Raw genomic sequence first — 23,292 nt, 5'->3', positions numbered from 1 at the left:
TGCATTCAGTGAAAAGCACTATACAAAAATAAGTTGTCAGCTGTATTGTAACTTTGCATTACATGCCTATGAACCACCATATTTGTGTGCTGCACAACTGCTCTATATTCAGGATTACTTCTTTCTTGTCGATGCTGTTCTGTGTCTTGTCTTCTTATACTTTCTCAGTTTTCATTACTTAGTTGTCTGTTGCAATTTGTTTGATGCTCAGAAGATGTCACCACTCTTCTTTTTCTTTCTGCCATTATGTTGTTCTTCATCAGCCTCTATGGTTGACTTGATGCTCAGCAGATGTTGTTGCTCTTCTTCTTTTTATACCATGTCACTTGGTTTAGCAATCACTTTGCTGTTATTAACCCACAAACACAGTTCACTTTTCTAAGGCTGATACTACCTTAATTTTTAGAATTTCCAGAATATATCTGATCATAACCTTTCAATTTAAACCAGGATCAAGGTTGTAGACCCAGTAGTTCATGAGTAATCACATGACAGATGGACAGACATTAACATTTTGGTCTGTGAAGGTCCTCACAAGATGACAACTACAAAATACACATTGTTGTTGAAGTACCTCTTATCCTTCCTTAACATCAACGTCCCTGTAATATATCATGCTATTCATAACACTGCTATATTAACAAACGTCTATGCTTTTTGTGCTCTTCTTTTCTGACCCTAATCTGGTATTCACACCTTCCACTGCTGGAAATAAACAAATGTTAGCCCTGTGACTATTTTACTTGCTTGACCTCCTCTATGTTTGCTGTGATATTTCATTTATTTCTTCTTTTTCATTCTATTCAGTGTACAGACTTCTCCCGACTCACATTCATCTTCTGTTAAATTCCAAGACTTCAGTACCGCTGTGTTAATTACTCCTTTGTTAGAAGCTGCCTTCAGAGGTTGCTTTTTCTTGAACATCATCAATTGCAATTTATGATTTTCAAGAATTTCATGAGCAAAAATGGTAAAATCTAACAAGATTAATTTGTTCCTTTTACAGATGCTGACTGTGAACTGCTTCAATATGTTCAGATAAGGCCAAATAAAAACATCATCTGCAGTGACCAGAGATTCAATCCCTAAACTGGACAGTTTGCAGTCCTCAGCTGTGGTCCAATATCATGTCAAGAAAAAAATGGTAACAGAAGAAGAAACAAGGTACACCATTGGCATTGTTCTTCATGCACTTTAAACGGATTCACCTTAACATTATGCTGACTTAACTTTGTGCAAATTCAGAGGCCAAATGCCATCAGACAGCTCCTATGAGACACCATATACTTGTAGCACCTCTTACAAGATTACCCTGGGTACATTCACTTCTCCAAGTCTGTAAAGAACATGCACACAGGAATGTCAAACTCTAAAAACTGCTCAAATTTTAATCTAAGTAAAATAGCTTGTCACTTGTTTTAAGGCTACAGCAGAATGTACACACTTCATGCTGGATTTGTTCTTTGATTGTATTCATTTTTCCTGAATTAATGCTACTTTGAATTCTGCTTAACCTTTTCTGTGGTTTGTTGGGTACAACAGCAGCCAGCAGCTATACCACATGCACTTCAGAACAGGTGATCCACTGAAGCTAAGCATGTTTTGGCTCAGTACTTGGATTGGAGACCAACCAGGAAAAGCATGGGTTGCTGCTGGAAGAGGTATTGGTGAGACCAGCAGGGGTGTGCTTATTCCATTGGCTGAATTTGGATCCCAATGCCCCAGTGTAGTAATGGGGACAATGTACTGTAAAAAATGGCGTGGTCCTTCTGGTGAGACATAAAACCGAGGTTCTGACTCTCTGTGGTCATTGAAGATCCCTTGGCATCCTTTGTAAAGAATAGGGTTTATCCTGAAGTCCTGGCGAAACTGACCATCATAGCCTTGTCATTCTGACCCCCTAATCATCCCCTCTCTCTAATTGGCTAACTGTCTCTCATTCCTTCACCACCAAACAGCTAATGTGTGGTGGGTGTACTGGCCCTATGTAAAGTGCTTTGAGTAGTGAGAAAAGCACTATATACTGTAAATGTAAAAAAATGTTATTAGTATGTTTTTATACAGTATGTTATGCATTGTTTTTAAGATATTTCATTTTATTTAACACTATTTTGAGATTCTCCACACTGCCATTCTGTTTTATCTTGATGTTGCATCATGTGACTCATAAGCACAAGGATTTGTAATCTGGCACTGCCTGCTTCACGACGTCCAAGATTGTGGATTTCTGAAGCTGATAGCCTAACACATTGTGAAACATGGTACAGTATTTCTCCCTTGCACTCTGATGCAACTCTTACTGAATCCATTTCCTTCCTCCACCACTCTACCACCGCTGCACTCTTCCATATTGCATGCATCCAGTGCCTGCACATTCAGGCCACTGGCACCACATCACTTCTCCTTTTAAGTCAAAGGTTACACCACCAACACTAACTTTCCCAAGATCAGTGAGGAAATCCAAGCCAGAATCCTTCCTGAGAGTAGCCAGTGGCCATGTATTTAGGGAACTGGATTTAAGCTAAGGAGTGAGTCTCATAAGCTCATGAATCAATTTAAGTGCTTGATCATCTGTCTCTCTCTCTCTCTCTCTCTCTCACACACACACACAGATCCCCTGCATTGACTTTTTTTATGTTTCCAGGACTAACACGAACTAGCATGAACTAGCATCTTCTATCAGGATGGTTCCTGCCTTACATATGATACTGGAAAGGATGTAGGTTAGGAAAAGAAATATATGAAGCTTTAAATTGAAATGAAAGCGCTGCCTGGAATCTGTGTAATGTATTTTGTTGCAGGATCACCACTTCTGGACTGTGGAAAAGATAAAGGGCAAGAGATAAATCATTAAATTGGGTAATAATAAAAGGTTAGCATGAGCAGCAAAATAGATTGTTTATAAGGGAAACCTGCTGTGCAAACACACCTATAATGCAGAGAATTCTGGCACTTGAAGCCCCATGGGGAAGATTTTGCCGATCAAGCACAAGATCCTAAGCTGAGGAAGTCTTGACAGGTTACAATGATTTATTTTCCTCTTCTTCATAACCTTGCTCAATTACATTGTTTTTTTTTCTTTTTTGCTGACCTTAGCAACTCATTAGTCTACAAGTGATAAGATGATTACAAAGATTATCTGCATTCCCTACTTACAAATTTACAAATGACATTAGGCGCCAATGAAAATATTACTATTTCCCACAGGAATTGCCAGTCTATCTTAATACAAATTGCAAATTGTTTAATGCATAAAGGATAATGTTTTCCTTCCAAACTGGCAAGTAGAAGGCAAAATAAGAAGTTCAATGTTGGATATTTCAATATTTGTTAAATAAAAGAGTAAAGAAAACATTTTACCTAGGTGCAGTAACCAAAATGTTTAGTATGTCACTTACAACTTAAATTTGCAGGTTATTTTTGCTTTTAGGGTGTCATATTATTTGCATACATTAAGTGGAAGTAATTTTTATCATAATGAAATAAAAGTATAATTCCATACAATGAATGTATATTTTGTATGTGCAAGAATGTATACATACATTTATGCATGTATATATATAATTAAACTGTGAAGGGGTGCCTAGCTGTCAAGAAGCTGCAAGAATCAAAGGCACCACTAAGGTGGGAATGGGTGACTCCATAAAAGTGACAGGCTCATACTGACAAGGAGAGAGTAACATGGCAAACCAGTATGGAGAGTCACACACTGTCCCATTGTATATGTTGCTCTAGGAGTGAAACCATGTAGGACAACAGCATATGGTAGAAAGAGTGGGGGCCAGGAGGACCACGAGGGCATTACCACAGACTGCTGGAGTGGATGTGAGTCAATCTCCAATGGCACTATAGAGAGAGAAGTCACGAAAAAGGTACAGTTCAGAAAAGTTAGGCTGGCCTTTCTAAGGACAGCTGGGAAGCTAGAGTGAAGAACTTTTATATTAGCGGACACCACATGGCCTCTTCCAAATCTGGGGACACCGCAGTGATTCTAAAGTGTGTGTGTATGGGGGGTGCTGATTAACTAAATAAAAAAAAAAGTCAGGCTTGGGATTGAGAGAGAATAGCTTGGTAAAGGCCTACTTGTGTGGAGAAAGGCATTCTGGAGGAAGGGAATGCTCGGTGTGGCCTTGAAAGAATGGCAAATAGACATGTAACCAGGTCACACTGACGGGGGTTTAAGACAATTTAAGAAAGATCAAAATGTATTGTAAATTCTTTGACAAGTTTTCTTTGGGTCATTTGTGAAGCATTGTACTTGCTATATTATTTTCTTTTGTTTACTTGTGTTCTGTTATAAAACTTTGTTTACAAATAAAATTAAGTTAAAAAAACAACAACAACAGCACCTTTTTTTTTAATAGTTCATTTACTTTTCTTAGTTGCCATAGTGATCTTACTATCTGCGCTTGGACTTCAAAAATGGTGGGCTGGAATGTCATTTGATTGGACTTCATCCTCAGTTACAGTATTTCTTTGAGGTCAGTATCACAGTCCTGTCGTTATTACCTTTTTTAAAACTTTAATTTCTTTACTGGTCCATTTGAAATAAGGAATACAGGGTTTGCAGAGACATAACATATGTAAACAAATATGTCGATAAGGTCAAATAGTGATGAGACATCAGGAGTGTGCTGTTTTCTGTGACTATGTACAGTACTGTTTACTGGCAAAACATATGCATATACTGCACATCATATACATACACAGATATTAAAGAAATAGAAATTTGTGCACAGACTGACATGTGAATAATTCATTCTTTTGTACCAAAATAAGTTGTAATAAAGGAAAAAAGTGTGTTGTGCAACTCAGTTGTGGCACATTGTCACTTGTAACATTTTCACTCAAGTATTCATATGCCTTATGTTTTCTGGCTTCACTTTGCTCCCAGGTCTCGGTCTTTCCAGTCACTGTAAATGTTGGTGTTTTCATGTGTATTCAGCCCTAGTTTTGTTTGGTAATGCACTGCATATTCTCTCTTTATGCCTCAAATTCAAATTTAAAGCTAATTATACTGGGGTAAAAATAAGTTTGTGTTGCAATAAAATCTTAAGTTCACACTAATTGTGTAAACTGAAGTTCTCCCTGATTAATAAATGCAATGGCTGTTTTTGTTTACCAGGTACTGATGTCATCAGATGAAACCCAGCAGTCATCAGACCATGAACCATTACCCATAATGCTCTCCTTGGGGTGGCTCAACAGTGCTAGCTCTTCGCTGCTCCTTGCCTCTTGGCCTTCACCTTAGCTCCTCCTGCCTATTTCAGAGCCAGCACGGGTCTTTTTCTACTTCCTCAAAGAATCCTCAAATTGATGTCTCTCCCTCCCAGTCAACCCATGGCTGTCAGCAAACACTACATAGAATTGCAGGTAATTCTCTGCATCAGACCTCCACTGGGCACAACCCTTTCTGTAAAACTTTCCCTATGCAGTCTTATGTTAGATCTAGTTATATAATTTATCGATCAGATCATAGTTCATCAATTAATTCATGGACAGATATTGTTGATTTCGATTATGTTTAATCATTTCATACTTCTTCCTTTGTGTGTGTTTAACAAACCTGCTTTTATATGTGTGCTAGTTCTGTATTTAGTTATTAGTATAATCTATACTTGTATTTTAACTGAGAACAGCGCTCTGCACCTGCCCTCAGTGAAGAGCACTATGCAAAAAATAAGTTGTAGTTGTAAATCTTCACATTTCTTCTGAAACATATCCTCGCATCATTCTTCATATGGTGCTATCAGCTCAATAAGGTTGATCTTCTTTGCTTCACAGGACATCATAACATGGGATCTTATTACTATGTGAACAAACTGCATTTATGATCTTTATCACTCATTTTCTCTCTTGTTTCTATTTTTATTGACTAATTCTTTGCTATTCACTGTTTGGTGTATCTGTTAACCTCAAGTTATTTGCTTCTAACGTGCTTCTAGTTTGGGTCTGTAAGCTCATTTTTGTGAAATCCTCAAAAGTCAAGCACAATTTCAGACAATCGTCCAGCAAAATCAGTACCCTTTATAAAGTTATTCACATTTGCACTAGTTCTCTGGCTAAAGTTCAGAACAACCAGATATTGAACAAACAGGTAAACTGAATTAGAAATCAGGTGCACTTCATAGAACAAGGACAGATTCATAGGCAGTCAAAAAGTCCCATTGCATGAAATGTTTAAGTTCTAAGGTTAAAATGCTATCCAATGACCAGTAATACTGACTAATTTTGAAGCATTTCTGTATAGAATAACTTGTAGAAATCTGAAATAAACTACCAAGTCACACAGTTAAAGTGATATTTCTAAATGATACAAGTTAGCAATTACGCAACCAGACAAGCTTGTTGGATTTAATGGTTTCCTCTCTTTTGACAGAAATGTGGTATTTTTGTTATCCAGACATTAAGGAAATGCACAGAGTAATGTCACAGATTGAGAAAGTCCCTTCTGCTTACATATTTCCTTATAGTCTGAAAGAAAGAATGCAAACTAAAAGATATGTGGCAATAGGCCATTCCATAGTTTCCTAACTAGCCACGCATGGTACATGACACAAGGCTAGAAAGTACAGTAGGAGGAAAGCAGTTAGTCAAAGAAGGTTACAAGTTTTTTGTAAATTCAATTTATTAATATTAATAGATCTAATATTAATAGAATATTACTAGATCTATTTTAATAATTAAGCATGCTTTACACACATAAGACTTCCCTTTCATACTAACCAGGAAACTGCTTGGGGAATCCATAGAGTCATCAAAGACCAGAACTTAATATGCTTGAAATGGCAGTGAGATTTTTTATTTTAAAGGCTGGAAAAAACTAATTAAATAGTATACTGAAACCTAAAATTCAATTTATATCTCACACTAACCACCCATATATATTAGATAAGATTAAATATATAAAATGAATGAAAACATTAATCTTAATTGAAATTTGAAGAGAACACAATATCAGTTAAAATATGACTAAGTCAACACTATCTCTGATGTAAAGCACGATGGTGACATCGTCAAGTATTAGGATATTTCCCTTAGGAGAAACTGGATTGAAGGTGGCTGATGCAAGTTAAAGACAAAGCTTAGAGAAAAATAAAAAACTACTTTGAGTCAGCAAAGAAAGTAAGGTATAAGCAAAAGGCTTTTCAGGAGAGCAATGACTTAAGCAAAAGGTCCTGCCCTGAATGACTTAGTTAAGATCCAGGGTAGAATAAAGTGTAAAATTTATGGTCTGATTTATTAAACTATAATAATTTTTTGTGCTTGATATTTACCAAAATACGCTATTCACTTGCTATCAAAGGCACTAAATATAAAATTACAGTTAGGTCCATAAATATTTGGACAGAGACAACTTTTTTCTAATTTTGGTTCTGTACATTACCACAATGAATTTTAAATGAAACAACTCAGATGCATTTGAAGTGCAGACTTTCAGCTTTAATTCAGTGGGGTGAACAAAACGATTGCATAAAAATGTGAGGCAACTAAATCATTTTTTTAACACAATCCCTTCATTTCAGGGGCTCAAAAGTAATTGGACAAATTAAATAACTGGAAATAAAATGTTCATTTCTAATACTTGGTTGAAAACCCTTTGCTGGCAATGACAGCCTGAAGTCTTGAACTCATGGACATCACCAGATGCTGGGTTTCCTCCTTTTTAATGCTCTGCCAGGCCTTTACTGCAGTGGCTTTCAGTTGCTGTTTGTTTGTGGGCCTTTCTGTCCAAAGTTTAGTCTTCAACAAGTGAAATGCATGCTCAATTGGGTTAAGATCAGGTGAATGACTTGGCCATTCAAGAATTTTCCACTTCTTTGATTTAATAAACTCCTGGGTTGCTTTGGCTATATGTTTTGGGTCATTGTCCATCTGTATCATGAAACTCTGCCCAATCAATTTGACTGCATTTAGCTGGATTTGAGCAGACAGTATGTCTCTGAACACCTCAGAATTCATTTGGCTGCTTCTGTCCTGTGTCACATCATCAGTAAACACTAGTGTCCCAGTGCCACTGGCAGCCATGCACGCCCAAGCCATCACACTGCCTCCACAATGTTTAAAGATGATGTGGTATGCTTTGGATAATGAGCTGTTCCACGCCTTCTCCATACTTTTTTCTTGCCATCATTCTGGTAGAGGTTGATCTTGGTTTCATCTGTCCAAAGAATGTTTTTCCAGAACTGTGCTGGCTTTTTTAGATGTTCTTTAGCAAAGTCCAATCTAGCCTTTCTATTCTTGAGGCTTATGAGTGGCTTGCACCTTGCAGTGCACCCTCTGTATTTACTTTCATGCAGTCTTCTCTTTATGGTAGACTTGGATATCGATACGCCTACACCCTGGAGGGTGTTGTTCACTTGGTTGGCTGTTGTGAAGGGGTTTCTCTTCACCATGGAAATGATTCTGCGATCATCACCAATGTTGTCTTCCGTGGACGTCCAGGTCTTTTTGCATTGCTGAGTTCACCAGTGCTTGCTTTCTTTCTCAGGATGTACCAAACTGTAGATTTTGCCAGTCGTAATATTGTAGTAATTTCTATGATGGGTTTTTTCTGTTTTTGCAGCTAAAGGATGGCTTCTTTCACCTGCATGGAGAGCTCCTTTGACCGCATGTTGTCTGTTCACAGCAAAATCTTCCACATGCAAGCACCACACCTCAAATCAACTCCAGGCCTTTTATCTGCTTAATTGATAATGACATAATGACGGACTTGCCCACACCTGCCCATGAAATAGCCTTTGAGTCAATTGTCCAATTACTTTTGAGCCCCTGAAATGAAGGGATTGTGTTAAAAAAATGCTTTAGTTGCCTCACATTTTTATGCAATCGTTTTGTTCACCCCACTGAAATAAAGCTGAAAGTCTGCACTTCAACTGCATCTGAGTTGTTTCATTTAAGATTCATTGTGGTAATGTACAGAACCAAAATTAGAAAAAAGTTGTCTCTGTCCAAATATTTATGGACCTAACTGTATATTAAATATAATGTTATGAGGAGACATGCAATCCACTTGAATTTGAATGCATAACATTTATGTTAAAAATTCTTTCAAAAATCTAGTTTAAATATTCTTCAACATAATTTATCACAAATTTAATTGAATGTTAGGCAGGTAATCCTTTTCCACTGACCGTGTGCCACATATTTGATTCAATAAATGAACACTTAAGAACCTACCTGGATGCTTCAATTCTGTACCAGTTCTCATCATTAATGATCAAGTCTGGGTATTCAGCACGGCCAACCCCAGACCCCACATCCCAAAGGAAGTTAACCTTTCCTTTACGCATCTCAATGGCTAAGAAGTCAGTCTGTAAAGGAAAAACACAAAAGATTTAACCACCCATTGGATCAGATGTATCACTCGTTACTATATATATCCCCAATATTTCAGTTTGGATGTTTGGATTTATCAAATACTACATAAAAATTGAATGTATTTTAATACAATTTAAACTACAACTCTGGAAGGCCTACCTAAGTTTCTGTTTTAAAAGTTTTCCTTCAGACTTTACTGACAAAAACTCCAAAGACAAGTTTTCCATAAAAGCAAAAACAGCACTTATGTCAAGCTGAAGACTTTACAAAAAGCATTGTCAGTAGCCTGAGCACAATATTTAGTATGAGCAAATTTTGTAATACCACAGCTAAACAATTTCTAAAGAGACAAGAATTACCAAAGTTGTATAGAATGTGAAACATTTTTTATGAGAAAATCCACTTTTTGGTAAGAGATGTCTGTTTGAGTTTCAAGACAAGTTAGTAACTGCTCTTTTATTACTGGGAAAAGAAAATGATCTTGACAGCAGTCGGTATATGTAGATAGCAGTTCTAACAGTTGCAATGTTTAACAAAATCATAAAACAGCAAAGGCAGGATTATTTGAAGGTGCATATGACATAAAGAAACTGACATATACATTTGCTCAATCTGAAGAGTTAAGTGAAGACTAAACATGTAAAATATTATGTTTTCATACCAACAGAACTGCAAAGCGCTATATAAATGTAATGAATTATTATTATTATTATATTAAATGCATCTTTAGGTTAATGAAACCAGAGAAATTATCAGACTTTTATTTTATGTAGACCTTTCTATACTCAGCATGACCCAAAGACAAATTACAAGCACAGTATACCTGTAGAACTGTAGTCCAATCATTTAACTGCAGTATGCATTTATATTGCCTTATAGCCTATAAGGTTAGCATTGTTGGTTGCCACATGAACTCTCACATCACATCTATTGGCTACCAAGGGACGTACAACATTACTAACAAACAGGCAACACTACCACCTAATGGGCACAGAATAATAAAGAAACATTATATGCCCTTAATGATTCCTGCCTTGTACAAGATGTTGCCAAGACAGGCTCCAGCTCACTAGGACTCAGTACTAGAATATAAAGGTGTACAGAAAACTGATGGTTGATACAATATATACTTTAATTCAAAATTGACTGTCCTGTCATAGATTTACATCAAATGTAAGGTTGGTTGCTGTAGTATACACATACCGGCCACTTTATTAGGTACACCTTGCTAGTACCGGGTTAGACCACCTTTTTCCTTTAGGACTGCTAGAATTCTTTGTGGCATAAGTTCAACAAGGTCCTGGAAACATTCCTCAGGGATTTTGGTCCATATTAACATGAGAGCATCATGCAGTTGCTGCAGATTTGTCGGCTGCACATCCACAATACGAATCTCCCATTTTACCACATCCCAAAGTTGCTCCATTGGATCGAGATCTGGTGATTGTGGGGGCCATCTGAGTACAGTGAACTCATTGTCATGTTCAAGAAACCAGTTTGAAATGATTTGAGCTTTGTGTCATTGCACATTATCCTGCTGGAAGTAGCCATCAGAAGATTTGTACACTGCAGTCATAAACGGATGGACAGGATCAGCAACAATACTCAGGATGGCTGTGGCATATAAATGATGCTCAATTGATACTAAGGGACCCAAATTGTGCCAAGAAAATATCCTTAACATCATAACACCACCACGACCTGCCTGAACCATTGACAAGGCAGGATGGATCCATGCTTTCATGCTGTTGACGCCAAATTCTGATCCTATCATCCGAATGTTGCAGCAGAAATCGAGACTCATCATACCAGGCAACCTTTTTCCAGTCTTCTGTTGTCCAATCTTGATGAGCCTATGCAAACTTTAGCCCCAGTTGCCAGTTCTATAGTTTTCAAGAGTGGCACCCAGTGTGGCATCCTGCTGCTATAGTACATCTGCTTCAAGGTTCGACGTGTTTTGTTTACAGAAATGCTCTTCTGCATACTTTGGTTATAATGAGTGATTATGAGTTACTGTTGCCTTTCTAACAGCTCAAACCAGTCCAGCCATTCTCCTCTGACCTCCGGCATCAACAAGGCATAACTGCACTGGATATTTTCCCTTTTTTTGGACCATTCTCTGTAAACCCTAGAAATGTTTGTACTTGAAAATCCCAGTAGATCAGGAGTTTCTGAAATACTCAGACCAACCCGTCTGGCACCAACAACCATGTCATGTTCAAAGTCCCTTAAATCAGCTTTCTTCCCTATTCTAATGCTCAGTTTGAACTTCAGCAGGTTGTCTTCACAATGTCTACATGCCTAAAACATTGAGCTTGTGCCATGTGATTAGCAGATTAGATATTTGCATTAACAAACAGTTGAACAGGTGTACCTAACAAAACTGCAGGTGAGTGCACCAATTACTGTAACAAAAAGTGGACTCAAAAATTGGGTGAATAGGACAAAATAAGAAATATAAACTGAAATATTTAAAAAGGCATGCACAAAAAGAACAAAGCAAAGAAAAGCACATCAAATAGAAAAAAGCACAACAGTACTAGAATAATAGCTAGAATGAAATTCTCAAAGCCAAAATTCAGATCCTGAGTACTAAACCAGATCTAAAGTCAAAAGATCCCAAAACACAAAAAGATTAAAAGACCTAAGCATAAGCACAACAGCTGGCATAGCTACAATGTGGCAGAGGTAGCAGGTAAATTAAAAACTCCACGGGTAACTAATGGTTATAGTACCTAAGGGCTGTGATTTAATCAGAGGTCCATTCCCTAAGTTTTGGACACAGTAACATAACAAAGAACAACAAACATAAATGGCCAAATAATTAGGAAAAGTAATTAATAAACCAACATTAAATAACTAAGAAACAATTTAAAAAGAACAATCTAGAAAAAAGACAGGGACCAACTTAAGTAACAGTTGTGACTTGTGTGAAAAACTGATAATAATATAACATTCTCCAATTTATTTAATCTAATTCAAGGTCAATGGGATTCAAAGTCTGCCTTGGCAGTATCAGGAATGAGGCAGGTGTCAGCACTAGACAAGGTTCCAGTACACAGTATGGCCCATATTTGAACAAACCTACACTCAACGCTGACACAGAACCAGTTTCAGGATCCAGGAGTATCGAGGGGAAAACTGATACAGACATGAATGAATATGGTGAATGTACTAACTTCACTTGGGAAATATCTTGGCATATGATTCAAACCTGGAATGCTGGATCTATGAACTGGTAACACTTCCCACTGGACTACCTTGCAGCCTCATAAAACAAAACAACTAAACAGAATTTTTTAAAAAGTATCTTCTACTGCACTTGGGTCCCAATCAAGGTGGTTCGGCATGTGGTGGATGCAGCAATGCGCTATCAGCGCATGCTCCCAACCTATTGACTTGTTGTACTAGAATGAATTAGAATACTAGGAAAATCGAATGAGGAGACTTATTGTTTGATACTTGGAGAGATGGGAAAGTCATCTAAGGAAAAGCCGCATTGGAACCATCAAATGGAAAGATTCTCTCATCAGGTTGGACGGTCAGCATAGACTGCAGAATGCCTAGGAGAGCGGGAGGGTGGTTTGTTGGCTGTGGTCTCCAGGACTGCAACTGTGTCTGACTTTTTGACTTTCTCTTTTACAATTTTAATCTCCTTCTTTGTCAACAGACGGATATTGTTGGTTTTCATTTATGTTAATAGGTCTCTACTTTGTTTTCTATGTGTTTCAACAAATCTGCATCTTTATATGTCGGGCATTTTGGGATGTCAGTGTGATGGTGATTACAGCTGGATAATTCGTAGGGATGCATCTGAAGAATTGTACAAATATCGCACCACCACATGAAGTTTTCAATGAAAGAAAGTAAGAAGTGACAAAAACTGGAAAGGCTATATGTCAATAAATATGTATTTTAGAAAACATTTTTAAAAATATTAAATTGCCTTAATATTTTACTATTAAATTGATTTAGAATGATATTAAGTACATAGTGTAACTTGTTAAATTTTAATTTAATTTCTTTTCAATTTTGAACTTTAATGTGATATAAAGGAAACATTCTAATTACATTTTAATTATGTTCAGTGACAATTAAAACAAATTTTTTATAAGCATAATTTCACAGACCTATGAATTTAATCAAACCTGAACAAATATCCACACAACACAATGGGGTCTTATTATTGCTGCTGCTTTACAGTGATAGTAAATTAAACATTTAGTACAATGAAATAATTTAATAAAACTGATTAATAGATTTATTGTAACTACATATATATTTTTCAAGTTCTAAAATGAATGAGATATTTCCAAGAGTAACTTACATATTTAGAACTTCCAAGATAAAAGAGCAAGTTATCGAGATGTGCTGTCTTCACATTTAAGACAATCGTATTATAGGAACCCTTTTTAATTTCAGGTCGATAAGTTCGGATGCATTCCCCTCCAGATGAAACAGAGACTTTAATCTAAAACATTAATAAAAAAACAAAAATAAAAAAAGAAAGTTTTGTTCAAAGCTGCAATGGCAGATGATGCACAATTAAAATAAAAAAGAGATGTGATTCATAATCAGTCAAAGGCAGGTGCAGTCTCTGCAGAATTTAAAAAGTTGCTGTGTAAAGTAAATCATGGTATAAACTGATAGGATTTTAACAACAGAAATAATGTGAAGGATCTACAGCTAAGACAATTCATATATATATATATATATATATATATATATATATATATATATATATATATATATATACTGTATATATATATTTCTTTTTTACACAGAGCATTTGTGTGAAAGTTAAAAATGGTAATAGCAAAGCAAAAAAGTCCATTGTCATATAAGATAAGACCAAGAACAGTCAGTTCATGTAATCATTAACAAGGCCATTTATCTATGATGATCCATGTGGCACTTACGGAGTTTGCCTGCTTTCGTGCTTGGTTTATGAGTTCTTTAATCTGGGAGATGTTCTTTTTCAGGTTGTCTTGAAGCTCTTTAATTGGTTTTAGTTTTTCCAATAAGCGGTCAGCTTCCTTCTCCAAATCGTTAACTTTAGCACCCGCTGCATTAACTATTTAAACAACAGAGCAAACAAACTGAAACATTTCATACACAACGACTTACTCTGCAAAGTGCATTTCAGCATTTAGGCTATGCATCAGCATTTGATAAACCATGCCAGTGCTTTGTGTAATGCTAAGTTTCCAGAAGCAGGTAAAAAACAAAAGCTGGACTGTGCATGACTTGGAAAGGGAGAATGATATTAGTATAGGGAAAATCTGAATAGAATAAAAAGAGTATTTTTAAGCTCACATCACAAAGGATGCTTTATAAAGAGACACTTTATCCTGTGAAAGCACAAACAATACTAAAAAATATTTTCTTAAGAAAGAGGCACCTTTTCTTTAATATAGCCAAATATCACTCATGCAGCAATAATATATGGGATACCACCATGCATAAGCATTGGTATGCACAAAGCTTTTAAAAATCAGCAGTTGCCATTTTAAAGAGATCAAATCCATTGTACATACTTATTTCTGTTGATGATGAAAACACAAAGCAAAGGAAAAAGAGAAACAGAGAATGTATGTGCTTATTTCTTTATATTCAATGCAAGAAAATTAAAAAACTAAGATGCTGTTTTATGACAACTAGTTTGCTTTATGCAATACAGTTGGGAATAATAAAAACTGATTTTACACGAGATAAATACACACTAATTTAATAGAAATATATAATTAAACTGTCTGAAATACAGTGTTCCTACCACCATTTATTCTCTAAACAGCCAATTTTAAAGGAGGAAATAAATTACACACAGTAAAACGTCTGTTGCTATGAAAAAGGTTGCAGTTCCGATTCATAAGTTTGTAAAAGTGTTTTATAAGTTGGCTGTTTAAAGAAAGCACAAAGTGTAAGGCTGAGTTTATATATTAGCAAAAATGGAACATGAAAAAGTGGTAAAAACCCTCCATTTCAGAACAAAAAACACCAATTGTTTTCTTTGGTCCTACAGTAGTTTTCATGGTTGACTACACCATAAATCAATTAATTTAAATTCAGAATTAGATCAGAATCTCTCTGATATGCATTTAAAGCATTATATTATTTTGAGATCCTCAGTGACGAGATTGTATTATCAGAAAATACATTTTAAAAAATCATAATTTGGCAAATTCAACCGACAAAGTGATGAGATCAGGATCATGAAATGAGTACATTGTAGGATTATACTTAACAACAATATGGCGTCAGTTCCAGCTCCTAGGCCAATAAAACACAGAAAGCATAGCCTGTTAACAGACTGGGCTTGTTCCTGATGCTTTTCTGTCATATTAAGAGCATTGGTAATCTGCAGAACAACTTAATGATGTCACACCAAGAATTAACAATGAAAAACACATTAGTCACTAGAGAAGAGTACATACTGTTTTTAGCTGGATCCTGGATTATAGCATTGGCTCTGTTCACATCATCTTCCAGTTTGCTGTAATTTTTCTGCAACCCCATAAGATTCAAGTTCATATCCTTAATTCGTGCAAGCACATCGCTGGCTGTTTCATTAGCTTGCTTGGCCTTGTCCTTGACGGCCTGTAGTTTTGAACTGGTCTCTGGAACATAAAGCAAATGTCTGATCTGCACTAAGTCTTTTGATTTAAGCATTGTGCTTGCAGAATTTTCTCATATTTGCTCTCTCCAGTTTCTTTTGATTACAATAAACATTTGTATATACTTTGATATGGTTTTATATATAGTATAGCAAATGCAAAACATTTTAATAATACAGTTTTAATCAACATTTTACTTCAATGAAAATGCAGGGTTAGTGATGGGGTCAAAAACTTGCCATCAAATTAATTTCAAATTCAGATTCAATGATGTTCAAAACATCAAGAAATGTTGACTTTAGCATGGTGTCTGTGGAAACCTATGTATAACAATAACTTCCAAAAAAATTGACCCCCATCTTTCAAATAAATTGTTTGCCTTGTTTCAGGCTCCAGACCTCCTGTCTTTGGTCCAGTACTTATCTCCTTGTCCTTTAAATACTATGTCCAATGATAACTGCCATAGAAATTGCTTAATATTCCGTTTAACCAGGACTTTTTCATTTAGCTTCATTTAGTCGTGGGACCAGGCCTATTGATTTGCAAAATTTTTACACAAGTTTTTTTTGAGATGTATAATTTATTTTTTAATGAAATTAGCTAACAGCTTGTTTACCATACAAGAGCACATACTCCATGATGCAGATAAAGAAATGAGCACATACAAACACACACCACAATAGATCTGTAAAGGTCGACATGCATAGAGGCATTAAGTCAGCCTGTCTGTATAAGCAGCTTGTTTATTTCATTTAACCCAATGTATTTAGTTTTAAATTAAATATTATTGTAGCTGGTCACATCCTTCTACTATACATTTATTGTCATGTCATTTTCTAAGCCAATTAATCCAGACCAGGGTCACAAGGGGTACTGTAGTCTATCCCAGTCAACATAGGGTGCAAGGTGGGAACAAAACCTAAACATAGCACCAGTCCATCACAGGGTGAACACACACATCAACACCTACACACCAAACATACATTAGGGACAATTTAGTGTCACCAGTTCACATAACTTATATGTCTTTGGATGGTGGGAGGAAACATACACAGACACAGGATGAACATGGAAACTCCACACTGAGAGGACCCAGGAAAATGAACCCTGCTCTACTTACTGTGATGCGGCAGCACTACCACTGCACCACCCTATACATTTATTTGTGTATATAATAAATATTACATATGTTAATGTTCAGTACTTGATTCTATATTTTTTACAGTATATTAATTTGTAATATTTTGCAAAATCTTCCATTGAGTGACTTCTTGCAGTATCACTAAGGATGGAATTACATGTAAGTACTGTATGGACTATCCTATACCATTTTTTATTTTATTTTACCCTGTAACACTTGAATTTACTTTCAGGATGAGGAGGAGATTCTGGATACAAGCTGTGACAAATGAAAGTTCTGAAGTTTATAGAAGCACATTATTATCTGAATTCTCAAAGACTGGGAGCGATCGACACTATTAGCATATTTTAGTGCCTAGCAAAAAAACTGTTTTTGTATATACACAGGTATCTAATTACGGGAGAGCACTCTTGTTTTAAGTGATTACTTTTTCAAATAAAACTTAAAGCAGGCTGGGAACTTTGAATAAATATGTTCCTGCAATAAAAATGAGGTCACTCCTGTTGGAGCTTCTTATGCCATCAATGTTCACATCAGATATCCGCCAGTTGATCTCTATGACAATTGTCATTATCCATAATCCACCTATACCACATATCTAAAAATCAATAAATTAAGTGTGGTCATGCAAGCTATAAGCTAGGAAATGTTATTTTCAAATATAAATCAAGAACATGAAAAAGCAACAAAGTAATAAATATTTTGAAAAGACAGACTTTGTTTCTGTTGCAAATGAAAAACACCGAGAATGTTTAATTCATAAGCATGTTATTTAGATTGTCAGTGGGGAGAACTTCAACAATTTAGTTGCAAACAAAATGCATAACTATTCTTTAATATACACTATTAATATAGTAATAATTTATTGACATATCTATTTGTGCAAACTCATTAATAAGCCAATTTTTCTCTTTGTATTCTTAATGGTAAGTTCCATGTGGCTCAGTATTTTAGGGTTTGTCAAATAGGTAGGATTTCTGGATAAGCATCAAGACTAGGAAGTAATAATAATTCTTTAATAATAATTCTTTGCATTTATATAGTGCTCTTCTCACTACTCAAAGCGTTTAGCAATTGCAGGTTAAGAGCCTTGCTCAGGGGCCCAACAGAGCAGAGTCCCTTTTGGCATTTTACGGGATTTGAACCGGCAACCTTCCGATTGCCAGTGCAGATCCCTAGCCTCAGAGCCACCACTCCACCCACTAAAGAAGTAGGTTCTTTAATGGTGTTTACTGCTCCAGCAGTGAAATGTCACACAAAGACAGATAACGATAAGGGGATCTCATTGATAAAATGTAGATGGATGACACCTTACATCTTGAAATGGAGCCTTTTATAAATCTTGGAAGCATAAGAATTTTATCAAATGCAGAAGGCAGCTGTTTTCCATATTATGTTATTCAAATATTGTTTAGTAGTCATCATGGGTTCTGCGTCAACTATAATATATGACTTCACTGATTATTCCTGCTATTCAACAACATTGTGTGTGAACAAATGCTACCTAGCTTTTATCTTGAATTATTTTTCCCTTAATTTCCATTATTGTCCTTGTTAATTCAATAAATGAAAGAATTTAGATGGATCAACTTTATTGATACTTTATACTGTTGTGAAGACTAGGATTAGTTCCCCATAAAGCCCATTCTGCTCAGGAATAAAAATGTTTACTTTTGTGTGTGTGTTTCAGAGTAAGACTTGCTCTCTAGTCATGGGATGCACTTGATTGTTCTCGTACGTTGATAGTTTAATTGTACCTTGGTGCCCAGAAATGGACACAGAACTACAGATGCACTTTGCATATTCTAAGAATAACACTGCTTGAGTTATATTCAATTGTTTTTGTAATGTAAAATAACTATTTTTCACTTTAATTTTTTCTGCACATTAAAATCGGAATACTTTATAATCCCCCTTATCTTGTAATAATATGAAGAACAGGAGACTAAACCATATTATGTCTGAGGAAAAAGAAAAATCCATATCATCTTTAAGAAAATTGTAACATTTAATTTGTAAATACAGTACATGCCAAAGCACTTCTGTAAAAATATGAAGAAGTTTTGAAAAAAAGAATTAATAGTGTTATAAACTGTTTTAAGATTTTTTTTTTTCAGTTAGGGAAGACAGAATGTTTGAGGTAAAAGTGCTCACTAACAGTGGTGCCTTATATAGTAAACCTATAAACAGTGCCTAGAAGGACAATGCTATATCAACATAAACCCCTAAAACTTTTCAAAGGTTGCTTCCCATTGGTCAGTTGCCCATCTTGTATTTATAATTAATGTTCCTTTTGCTTGAGTGAATGCTTTATTGTTTCCTAGTGTGTTAGTTCCTTTGTAGCTTATACTTTAGTAGCTTATATATTGCTTTACTTAGTTGTAGCTCACTTCATCCCTTTGTTTGGAGTTTATACTGGTGTAGGGAATCTACAACACAGAAGATATTGTCTTCATTTGACAAATTAAAAAAAAGACAACAACAGGACATAAACTTTCACTAGCTTTTCAAAATGTACCAGAAGTCTGACTCTGTAAAATTAAACTGTCACTGTCAGGTCTTCCTATTTATCCTATACTAACTTAAACACTCAGAAATTATAAATGATATACCATGGTTCAACTATTTAAGCGAAATGTTAAATACAACTCATTTATTTTATATCTAGTTCAGGCATATAGTACACTGGAGGATTAATAACTTTTTAATACTTACCATTAGTCATTGCATTTAGCTTCCTAAAGGCTTCATTCAGATGTTTAAGCAAATCACTGTGCTTTTGTTTTGCAGCTTTCACTCTTGTCTGCATGCTATTCAGATTATCCCCATTTTCTGGAAAATCAAGCACAATATAGGCAAAGGTAAAATTCCCAATAATGCATAGAAAATCAAAGGAAGAACAAAGACAAATCAAATTGTACAAATAATTCCAGCATGTTAAAACATCTTGTCTTTATAAGTGTATGATGACAGTCAAATTCTAGGCAAAATAAAATCACACACAAAAGATATGTTACAAATGAGTAGCAATTGCAATACAAACAAAACAAATAAGTGCAATAAAAATCTTTTTGTAGTCACAGTTTTATTATGTCTTTCAAACCATGCTATGATACTCTTGTGTGATGGATCTAAGATAGAGCACATGAAGTGCTGCCCCCACAGTTTGCTCCCAGGTCACTGGAGAAGTGTCTGCTACATATATTTACAGGTATGTATTAATTATGGTGTTAGAGGTGTCTTATCCAACTCACCATACATTGTATTCAATGTAAATTCATCATGTAAGATAATGCAGACTAATAAATAGTTTGCTAAGACATATGAGGTGAGGGAGTAATAAACACAACCTATACTGAGTTAAACAAAGAATGTCTAACCTATTCTTACTACTGTTGTGTTTTCCTAGCTCTGATTTCTGAGTAAAAGTCTCATATTTCAGTTTGTCATCTACACATATGAAGATATGACTGACAAAATCTTAAAGATCTTTCCGTCTATCACACTCATGGTCCTAAGCTGTGCCAATATTGCATTCAGATACTTCTCAACTATTGTTCAGATTTCCTATTGAACTAATTCCAGACTTTGTTTCGGATTTTCATGACCCTTTGTGTTAAAAACAGTTTCCTGAATGTTTTCTTACAATCTCCTTTAAATTCCTAACATGTACTTGAGTACATGATTTACTATTTAACTGAAAAAGTTTGTTGGAGCAATTTTATTCATGATGTTTTTGTTTTGGAAGACCTAGATCTCCAGATGGAATACTTTCCTAAAGATTAAAGAGCTTTAATTCCCTAATTTTATCAGAGTAGGACTGTCCCTTTTATTTCCTGGTTCTCTTGGCTGCTCTTTTCTTCTCAGGCTCTAGTTCTACTATTACTATTTTTGTAAGTAGCACCTAGAATTGCACATAGCACTCCAGATGTGGTCTGACTAGTGAATTACACACTCTGAATATAACATCCTTAGTTTCATATTCCATACTTTTTACAAAATAATAACAGACATATAAGAAGCAGAATATTAGTATAGAACAGAATTAGTAGGAAATCCTAGGTTAAGTAATATAATACATTCTTCTTTATACAGGTGCAGAAGGGTGGCAAAATGCTTTACAGTAGTCACTATACTCTGTACATATGACAATACTACTAGTACTTGTTTTGTCTTTTGCAGTTTAAGGAAGGGTTATTTTATTAGATCGATGAGGAGATGGAACACAACCATAAATGTAGCAAAAGTCAATAAGTCAGACAAAAATCAGACAAAAAACAAAATCAAAATGCAAAGAAAACTTGTAGTCATTAATTGATTGCACAGAATTCTTACATTGTAAATCACTCAGAAATATCTACACACTTAAATTTGTGCTTGGTTGCCACAGAGAGCCCAGCATTACTAACGGAAAGCAAGATGCACACAGAAGAGAAGCTGTATGAAAAAACTAGATGCTAATCTTGTTGAAGAAAAAGAGCTAATTAATCAGTAGCTTCCAGTAGATTCATTTTATGCTAGCTGGAGGAGGTCACCATTTCAAATCTTAAAGGACTGTAGCTGCAGTATAGACTGACACTATAAAGAGTGTCACTGCAAGCACTGAGATACCTGAACTTGTATCATACACATTCAATACAGTGTGGAAATCTGAAATGTCTAGGAACTGACTGAAAAGTTCATGAATGGCTGCATTAGCATAATAAATAAAGATTTGATTGCCCATCCGCATCCACTGCTCAAATATTAAAAGTGCTCCTGACAAGGTTTTGGCAAACAGGCATGTGACTGCTTGACAAAGTGTATTAATAGTCTGTACTCAGAACTGCAGAAATGTTGCCATAGGCTTCTTGAGACTAAATTAAATGGAGTGAGTACTTTCAATTAAAAGAAGGGAATGGATTTAGAAATAAAGAGCTGGTCTAAGCTACTAGAAAATCACATACAGGGCGAGTTTCCCCAAAACGATGAGTCTTACAGATAAACAAGCATATTTACACCAGATAAGTCACTGCAAAATAAAACCACAATGTTCTGAAGAACAGCTTGTACTTTGATGGTAGCAAAGTGTTTTTATTTAATAAGGCACACAGCAGCCTTTTTAAAAACTAGAAGAACAAAAGATGGGATAAGACAGTGAATAGAATAAGCCTGGGCATCAGAACGAAACTTTATAGACACACAGACAGTATCAATTCTTGTCCTTCCCTTTCCTTTTCTCCTGCTTCTGCCCATAAACAACTGCAGGTCAGAAAATGCCTCTGTCAAATTGAAGATAGCTTCAACATTAGAACATGGATTCTTTAAAAAATTAAAAGAACACAGAAATATTATCAACTTAAAATGTGTAAACAGTACAAATAACTTACATTGGCTTACCAATTTATCAATAAAGTATAATCATACAAATGAGTTAATACATTTTGCCATGAAAATTATGTCCTCTCAAGCGTAAATCTTAGCATTCTAAATACTCAGTGAACTGTCGTTATGTAAATGTAATGTGCTCTATCTGGTGACCACTGTCTGTCACTACAGTTGGCGCAAGACATTGACACTTTAAGAAGTGCTTCGTGATTAACGAGTGGTGCTGGGAAGCACATAAATTACAAAGTTAATGTGCTACTTAACTTATGAGGAATTTTTGGAAACCATTGTAAATTAATTATCAATCTTAAAATGGAATTTCCGAGGTATTTGGTGTTATAGGACAACTACACCCAGTATATATGTTGTTTTAAATCCACTTTAAGTGTAGAGTGAGTTATACAAATAATACAAGGCACAAGGATTGTTTTTTAATGTTATGTGAAAAATACAGATATGCAGACACATCTCTAAATAAGACAGTACATGTGCTGATGCTGATAGGTAGCCTGATCGGATTCAGAAGCCTCTCTGTTTTAGACATCCTTGATCTAGGGCCTTTTATTTGAAGACATAACTGGCACATAATATCCTTCCTGTAACCCATATACAGTACTGTGCAAAAGTTTTAGGCAGTTGTGAAAAAATGCTGTAAACAAAGAATGCTTTCAGAAATATAAATAATGATTGTTTATTGTTATCAATTTACAAAATGCAAAGTGACCGAACAAAAGAACAATCTAAATCAAATCAATATTTGATGTTACTACCTTTTGCCTTCAAACCAGCATCAATTCTTATAGGTACACTTGCACAGAGTCAGGGATTTTGTAGAATTATAGTCAGGTG

At 35.4% G+C, this 23,292-nt stretch overlaps 1 protein-coding gene across 1 annotated transcript in view; it reads right to left on the bottom strand.

Annotated features, from left to right (window-relative positions):
• The window catches only part of lama2 (laminin, alpha 2), an 820,770-nt gene that overhangs the window by 90,535 nt on the left and 706,943 nt on the right, over positions 1–23,292 (bottom strand). The window contains 5 exon segments of the mRNA XM_051924216.1: positions 9,181–9,314; positions 13,649–13,792; positions 14,241–14,395; positions 15,756–15,938; positions 19,792–19,908. Of these exon segments, the coding sequence (XP_051780176.1) occupies positions 9,181–9,314; positions 13,649–13,792; positions 14,241–14,395; positions 15,756–15,938; positions 19,792–19,908 (733 nt within the window).

The sequence above is a fragment of the Erpetoichthys calabaricus genome, chromosome 3, assembly GCF_900747795.2.
Source record: "Erpetoichthys calabaricus chromosome 3, fErpCal1.3, whole genome shotgun sequence".
Taxonomy (NCBI): Eukaryota; Metazoa; Chordata; class Cladistia; order Polypteriformes; family Polypteridae; genus Erpetoichthys; species Erpetoichthys calabaricus.
This window is presented reverse-complemented; position numbering and strand designations above follow the sequence as displayed.